The 8,636-nt window shown below is 38.3% G+C and overlaps 1 protein-coding gene across 1 annotated transcript; it reads left to right on the top strand.

Annotated features, from left to right (window-relative positions):
• Window positions 1-1,050: 1,050 nt before the first annotated feature.
• Window positions 1,051-3,193, top strand: LOC115258911 (zinc finger protein with KRAB and SCAN domains 7-like). The gene is made up of 2 exons (XM_029859376.2): window positions 1,051-1,588; window positions 1,926-3,193. Exons 1-2 carry the CDS (start codon window positions 1,251-1,253, stop codon window positions 3,067-3,069), a joined length of 1,482 nt encoding a protein of 493 aa, XP_029715236.1. The 5' UTR covers window positions 1,051-1,250; the 3' UTR covers window positions 3,070-3,193.
• Window positions 3,194-8,636: the final 5,443 nt, after the last annotated feature.

Here is an 8,636-nt window from a genome sequence, read left to right as displayed (position 1 = left end):
TCCAGTCAAAAGAATAGAGCTGGACAAAAGGAATCTTAGAAGACTCAAAATGGCCTTATCCATGTTCCGTGCGAAATAAAATTTGTTCATTCAATAACACAAAAAAAAACATACTACTCATCAAAACGTATTTCACGTATTTAAAAAATGTCGTCAGGGAAAAATAATTTGCTGATTTTAATCAACCTCTGACCGTAAAAAATGTGCAAAAAAACACATAAAAAAATGCCATGCACCAAAGCACGTATAATATTTAGCATCACACAAAAATTACGTGTAAAAAAAATCGTGCAAAACCACACGAAAAGCATTCAAATAAATTTACGCGCATTTCACGAAAACTTTACAAAAATATGCAATTGCAATTGTGTAAAAAAAACGAAAAATACCACAACAGAATGGTTTAAAAAAATATCACAAACTCACATCACGCAAGCTAAAATAACACAAATTTTTCACATAAAACATTGCTTGCACGCTTATCGCCAAAAAGAGTTTGCACACAAAAAAATCCCATCCTCGTCGCCACTGTTATAAACGGGTAAAAAAGGAGTAAATGGAAATATGTAATGGAGTTTCTTCTAAAGCCATTCTTTAGAGACAGAAATAACAAGACCGTTCGGGTCCATGGTCAACAACAAACTCACTTTAATCAGATCTCATATGCTATGAACTCAGTTTTACATTTGAGTACCCTCGCTGAGGGTTTAGCTAAATTACCGAATGCAGTTACTACATTGACTTCTTAAAAAGTGATCAAAATCATCCATTTTTAAGATTATTGTCATTCACATTGTTTTTATTTTGAAGGAAGTTGCATCAAACGAAAATCATCCTAATCCTGACTGAAAATAGGCATGGGCTTGGGCATGGGGCTCGGATGAGGCAAAAATCATTCAATTTATGGCGGGGGTTTTCGCTCAGTGATAGTCTGAGCGTCTGAGCTATAAAATTTTATTGATCACCCCTCAACAATGCACGCAAAACTTTTACAGTGGGGCTTTTCTTCCTTTTTTCTTCACCGCGATGTTTACTTTTCTGCGCGAAACTGTCAACAAAGGGGCAAGAAGAAAATATAAAATATCAACAAAATCTGCAAAATTTACAGTGAAATTTTAAAAGAATAATAAATTGTTACTAAAATATTTCTAAAAATGACTCTAAATTATCATTGAAGTGACACTAAAGTCGTATTGTGCTAGTTCAAAGTGAAGTTTCGTGGCAAAAATCGCACCGCACCCGGATTTCCAATGGAATCAATATTCGTGAACCACCCACAACAGCAGCAGGCGCAGCTGGACGAGGATCCGGATGTTTTGGCCGAGGACAACACCAGACCCTCGCTGCCGGAAGATTTTCCAAACTTTCGAGATTTCCAAATCGAGAAAATGGTGCTCTACTTTCGGGTGGTAACCGACGGGTCGGAACAGCGGCTTCGGCTCGGGTTCAAGTGCAAGCTGTGCGGGGAGGTGTTCAACAAGACCATGCAACTGCTCGGGCACATTCGGAACCACTTCGAGGATAATCACATATGCAAGGATTGTGGGAAGTACTTCTTCGATACGAACAAGCTTCTGATTCATAAGAGGTAGGTGCAGCGGGATGGGATTGGGAGTAAAGTTTGTAGGGTACGGGTACCTGTTTTGGGCTAGCCTTTTTCAAACAATAATCACCGACGCATGAAAATATCCAATGAAAGCGATTGATTTGTCTTTATTTCAGAGACTTTCAGCCCTTGGCTGGTTCGTCTCTCCGATGAAAGCGAAGAATGTAAAGACATCATGGCCTCAACATTCTTGAGGACAAATTTATAATTTCCTCTAAATTCTCACTCGAGAAATAAATGCGTGCTCACTTTGAATGACTATAATAATTGAATCCACATCCCCCAGCTTACTAAATCTAATCAAATGCTCTAATTTTAGGGCAAAACATACCCAACCACTGAAATGCCAACTGGGATGCTTGAGCTACACCACATCCAACATCAAATGTCTACAGACGCACTACCTGCGACATCACTGTATAAAAATACGTCCTAAGGATATGAAAAAGATGGAAGACGTTGTCAGTCCACAACAATATCGACTGACCACAATGGGCACCAGCGAAAGTAAAACAAAAACGCAGCGGGAGGCCTTGGCAGATCAGCAGCGATCGCTTTCCCATGCGGTACAGCGATCACAGCAATCGAAACCACCGGAGACCGAAGACGATGAGGTGGACGATGCGGAAGATCAGGATGTGGATCAGGACGAGGACGAGGAATTCGACGAACCGGAGGATTACGGGCAAACGGTGGAATGCTGCGTCTGTGATGTGTACATTCCAACCGAAGAGGACCTAAAAGTTCACGAGCAGACCCACAGTAGTCCGTACACCTGTAAGATTTGTTTCACGGTCTACGATCAACTGGCCGACGCTCGAAGTCACTACGATGCGCATGAGAAAACGCAAGTCATGCAGAATCCAGTACAACTGCAAACGGTTACTTATACACCGGCAGTAAGCATCCAGCATCAACCGCAGCAGGCTTCCGTTCCCATAGTAACCACTTCCTGCCAACAGCAACAGCAGGCTCCTAATATGACAACCATGCTGATCATGCACAACGGAACACCCATGTTGGTACCGGTTCAGACGTTCGACAGCAGTCAGCTGGTTCAGGCCTACCCAACGCACACAATTCCGACGCAGCTTAGCGCCCAACCCACGGTGGCAACAGGAGCGACCACAATCACTCCCATAACGACCGCCTGGCCCATCAACCACCTACTTCCGGTAAACAATCAAATCGAAATCATTCCAATACATCCGGCACAGACCGTGGGGGGAGGAGCACATCCAGCGACAACCCTCAATCCGATCCCCATCCAGAACTGTGTTCCGCAGGCCGCGGGAGCGGCTAGCGGAGGGATCGTCATCACCCCGGTAACGACGATCGATCAACATCACTACTTGAGGCAACAGCAGGCCTTGCAGGCGCAACTACAGTTGCAACAACAACAACAGCTGCAGTTGCGTCAACAGCCACAACAACAGCAGTATCATCAGTCTCCAACGCAGTAGGCTTTCCGGTAAGTTTCTACGCTTTGTGGGACACAAGGGAAAAAGTATCAAACAATTGTCGTAATTTTTTAGAACGCTTTTCAAGGACTAAGTTATTCTTTTTTGTTTAATAGTTTATTGCTATTGCATAGGGTCTGGGACCATTTGGGCAGGAGCACCTATTTTGGGCACTTGCTGCTGTAGCTCAGTCAATTTTCAGCCAATTGACTTAATTTTTGGAATACGGTAAGATACGCATAGTATCTAGCCATGCACAAAATTTCATATCAATTGGTTTGAATTTGACTGAGTTATAGCAGCAAGTGCCCAAAATAGGTGCTCCTGCCCAAATGGTCCCAGACTCTATTTAGTTTTTTCTCGTTAGGAAAAAAATGGTTCTTTCGCATCACATCGATGAATATGTAATAAAATCTCGTATTTTTCGTATGGACAAAACTTCCTGCCGTTGCTTTTTTATGAAAGAACAATATGACCTTGGTGCAGTTCGAGAAATAGTATTATCTTGAACATGTACACTTAAGCGACCTTGTCTAGTCGCTAGTTACCGAAAAGAAAATTCCGTGATTTTTACATGTTTTTTACACAACTTACATTTCACAGATGTAAAATTTACAAATTAACACAAATTTATTTAAATTAACAGAACTTCAATCGCGACTACAAAAAGCAGAAACCAATTTGAAGAAATGCCTTAGAAATTTCCTTAAATAACGTGCACGCCGCTAAGGTTGTTTTTGGCATTATGGTATTATTCTAGGAGTTCCTTATATAGTTTCTACAGGAATTCCTTGAAGAATTCCTCCAACAATTTCTTAAGGAACTCCTCTAGCAGCTTTATAAGGAATTTCTCATGGTGATCTTTATTGGTTTCCCCAACAGGAGCAGGATAACATTTTCATAGGAATTTCCACTAGGAATCGCAGAAAAAGCTTCTAAAACATCCCAAAAGGATTTGGAGGAGTTTGAAAAGAAATCCCCCAAGGAAATTCCAGAAAAATTAAAAAAAAACTGAAGGAATCTTGAAAGGAAATCATAGAGAGATTCCTAAGGAAATCCCCTGAGGAGTTCCTGGATCAATTCTAGTTGGAACTTTTGGAGAAATCTTGAAGAATCTCTAAGGAGCTATTTTTAGAGTCTCATAAGAAACTCCTGGTTCAATTTCTGAAGAAAACACGGAAGAAATTATTGAAGGAATTTCGGAAGATATCCAGATAGAACTCCTGGTGGAATCTAAGAAAGATAATCCTGGAGGAATTCCTGAAGGAGTGAATGGACGGATGCCGGAAAAAGTTCCTGGAGGAGTTTTGAAAAAAAAAAACCTGGATAAAATCTAGAAGGAAATCCTCGAGGAATCCCAGAAATAACTCCCAGAGGAATCTTGGATGAAATTCCTGAAGGAATTCTGTGGTATTTATTGAAATATTGTAGCCACGATAGGTAATAATTATTTATTCTATTATTATAGTATCACTGGTGTAAGTATATTCTGTCTTCCAGACTGTGTTTTCCGTCTGCTGTCAGTCTCCTCAACTTCATGGTTGCTGTGATCCTCTGCCAATGAACCCGACTACCACAAATTCGAAAAAGAACTCCTGGAGGAATCCCAGAAGCAACTCCTGGAGGCGTTTTGAAAGAATGTCGGAGGGCTTTCCTGCAGAGATCTTGGAATCTTTTCCCGAAGGAAACCAAGAAGAAATTCCTGAAGAAATCCCGAAAGAAACTTCTTTAGGAAACCCAGAAAGTTCTGATGGAATCTCAAAATAAATTCTGGTTAAAATCCCTGAACAGATGTCCGAAGAAACTGGTGGTGGAACAGAGGAGAAGAAAACTTTAAAAGAACGCCCGAAGGAAACCATGGATTAACTTTAAGAAAAACCTTAGAAGAAAACTCCCGGAGAAATCCCAAAAGGAAATTTTGGTGGACTCCAGAAGGAGGTGTTGGAGGGATCTCTGAATGAACCCCTAAAGGAATACAAAAAGGAGGAAATCTCAAATGGAATCCTAAAGGAAATTCTTGGAGAAATCCTAGAAGGAAGTGCTGGAGGAATTCTCAAAAATGGGAATCCAAAAAAGAAACTCCTTAAGGAATTCCAGAATGAACTACTGAAAGAATTTTAGAAGAAACTTCTGCAGGGTCCTTCAAATATCGTGGTGACTTTTATTTAAATGAAACCAAATTGATATTTTTAACAGATTTATTAGTGAGCAAACTAATATTTTCGAAAGAGATCTTAGGCTAATATGGTATTGGACTGTATTGGGAGTATCTATCCCAGGTCCTCGGTGCGATAATCACGTGCTTTACTCATCATACCAGATCCGCTCCACAGTCGGCAATGTTTTCTTGCTAGTGTTGTTTTTTTTTTCATAATATTCGTTAAACATACAAGTTATAATTGTAATCAGAACTAAGTTTCTAGTTCATGTTCTAGTTTTTTTCGTTACTTGCTTTTTGAAATGAAAATTTTGTTGAGGGGAGGGGAGGGGGGGTGTTTAACAAGCTACGTCATTTATAGGGGGGGTATCCAAATTTGTGACGAAATGCTGCGAGGGGGGAGGGGGGTATTAAAAATCGCTTGAATAAAGCTACGTCATTTATGGACGCCCCCTTATGGTTCACTGCACGAATTTATTCTGGCCTGCTTACTCTCACAGAAAATTTGACGTTTGAGAGGTGTCGACACCGCTCAAACATCAAATTTCGTGTGAGAGTAAGCAGGCCAGAATAAATTCATGCAGTAATCCATAAGACCTAAGCTGGTTACGCAATCCGTAAAAAGCCCTACTCGTAGCTGCAATACGCCTTCACGGGAAACGTCACAAAGATAAACAAATTCTGCAACAACTTCAAACACATCCCCATTAATCACACTTCAACAGCAGCACTACACCACTAGGTTTGCCTCTGTCTCTACCCACTATCATATTCAGGTCAAACATGTTTAAAGGTCCAATCTGCAGAAGAGGGGCTCTCTTTGGTTTCTCTCTCTTTCGTTAATATCTCAGCTGTTTATTTGTATTTTGATTGCCCCCTTGCATTGAACGATGATCAAAACAATCCTCTTTTGATTTGTACTGCAAAAATAGTTGAAAAGTATTATAGTATTATTACACGCAGAAAAAAGTTTTTTAAATTCAATCATATTCTGTATCGAAAACAACAATAAAAATTATTATTTCCCGGCTAATAATTTTTCTTTTTGAATTCAACAAAAAATCTTTTTCAGATTCTAAAAAATAATTGTTGTTTCTAAAATCAACAACAAACACGGAACGACAATTTATTTTGTTGAATTTACAATGAAAATATTTGTTTATGAAAAAGCCTTTTTTGAACCCAAAAAATTGAAGCGTCGATTTAAAAAAAATGTTTTTTTGATTCAAAAAAAGATATTTTGAAAACAAAAATATATATTTTTTGTTTTTATTATTTTTTTGTAGATTAAAAAAAACGCTTTATGCTGACCGCAATCGCATCTAATTTCAAATCACTGCGATATGGTCCCGAATTTCATTTACACCATTCATTTTGAATGCGAACGAAATTAGGAACCACAACGAAGTGATTTGAAACGAGATGCGACTGCGGTATTATGTTGAACTTCATTAACAATAGAAACAAAGTAGTTATTTTTCATTTTTTATTATTTATTTACAGGTTTACGAACAACGATTCAATTGACTTATCCATAATATTGAAATTACAAAATCTGAAATATAAGTTTTCATTGACGGTATGCAAATTGATGGGATGTGTTTCATGATGTGCAATGTTTGTAATCAGTTTTGGTTGCTGTGTTTTATAGACTTCGAAAGATTGTAAATGTTCATCGAAGCAACGACACATGACAGTACGACAAACTAGCATTAGGTTATTATTTCTATCTGTAATGATACTATCTAGTTCGAAGATATTGACGATATTACAGTAAATGACATAAAAAATTGTACCTCGACTGTATGTTGAACCTTGCTTTATGAAGCTGTTTAAGAATTGTATTGGATTATTGAGAAAATGTACTTTTTCTGTCACGAATGCATGAAAATCACTACAGAGAGAGGGTAAGATCTTAGACTGGCTGAAATCTACTTGAGGCGACATGAAATTATTGTTGTAAACATTCTGTGCAAATTTGTATCCTGCCTTAATACTTAAGGATTTACAGAGATTTGTGTTATTGTTATTGACCCTACTGTACTGTTTCGCATCACGGTGTTTGCCTTCCCCTCGCATTGTCCATTGATGGCGAGGAGTACCAGAATGTTTAATGAAAGATGCATAGTGGACAATATTGTGATGCTTGGGCTTCAGCGTATCATCGAATAGTTCTTGATATTGTGTATGATGAACTTCAACTAACGATTTTAAAGTATCCAGCATTGTTGGATGAATTTCACGTGACATTAAAATGTGACAAATTTTTAAAAGATTGCAGAAATGTATCCAAACAGCATCGTCCTTAGGAATCAACGTTCCCACTATTAATGGAAAAAATGTTATCAAAGTTTTGATTTCATTGGCAGTCATTTTGACTTTATTTTTAATTATGTTGGTATCTTTGATATCATTTGGAATATTCGATGAATTCAAATTTCCGAACACAAACACATTTTTTCTACAGTTGAGCTCTTCAAGCGTAAACAGTTTTTTTGTTCTGATGAAATAGTTCAAACAATGAGACAGACCATATGCACACACACCTTCCCAAAGGTCGTGCATTAAATCGAAATAGACATTTAAAGCCACGTGGAATGATGGGATCTGATTGAACACACTGTTTTTGTGAATACCCGTGTTGGAAACATCATTAAGTTGTAAGTCATTGTCATAGCCGTCAATTGTTCTAAAAGATTGTTCATATTCTACTGTATCTTGTTCTCGTTGTTCGCGATTGCGTTTACACATTCTGCAATAATAATTAGCTCGAGCTGATTCAACCAAATCCAAAATTCCTGCAATGCCTAGATTATCGCCAGTTATAAACCCAATCATAAAGTGAACAACTATTCTTGCTCCATTGGAAGTAATCACTAGGCCATTGACTTCTAAATCAATCAAGGTTTGCACTAGGTTACCGAACAAATCTTCATTTTCAAAAGTTTTCCTGTCTTCTGATAAAATAAATCCTGCAACTAATATGTTAGCTAATTTGGCCAAAATATATCCTGGCAAACAAGGCACATAATAGTATATTCCCAATATAGATGTTCCAGACGCATGAGGTGACACTGTATCTTTAGTCGTGAAGTCGTCAAAAAACAAGTTCAATGGGATAACGATGTTTGATTTGACGTTAGTTCTTCTTTGTTGCCATACGGATCCATCAACGAGGCTACGAATATAGCCATCCTGTGAGGGTGCAAGATTTTCCAAAATTGTCTCCAAAACTAGCGGCGATTCTAAATACTTCCGTAGTTGGAATTCAAGTGGCATTAGGATTCCTGAAATAAATACATATCTTAACTATTATATCATTGAACAATTGTTATGTTTGAAATATTTACCGGTAATAGGATCATTATTCATTCCTTGTTCGTTATGAATAATTCCCGGACGTAACTCATTG

The sequence above is a fragment of the Aedes albopictus genome, chromosome 2 (genome assembly GCF_035046485.1).
Source record: "Aedes albopictus strain Foshan chromosome 2, AalbF5, whole genome shotgun sequence".
In the NCBI taxonomy this organism is placed as follows: domain Eukaryota; kingdom Metazoa; phylum Arthropoda; class Insecta; order Diptera; family Culicidae; genus Aedes; species Aedes albopictus.
Note: the sequence above shows the minus strand (reverse complement) of the source record. Positions and strands in the feature narration are given on the sequence as shown.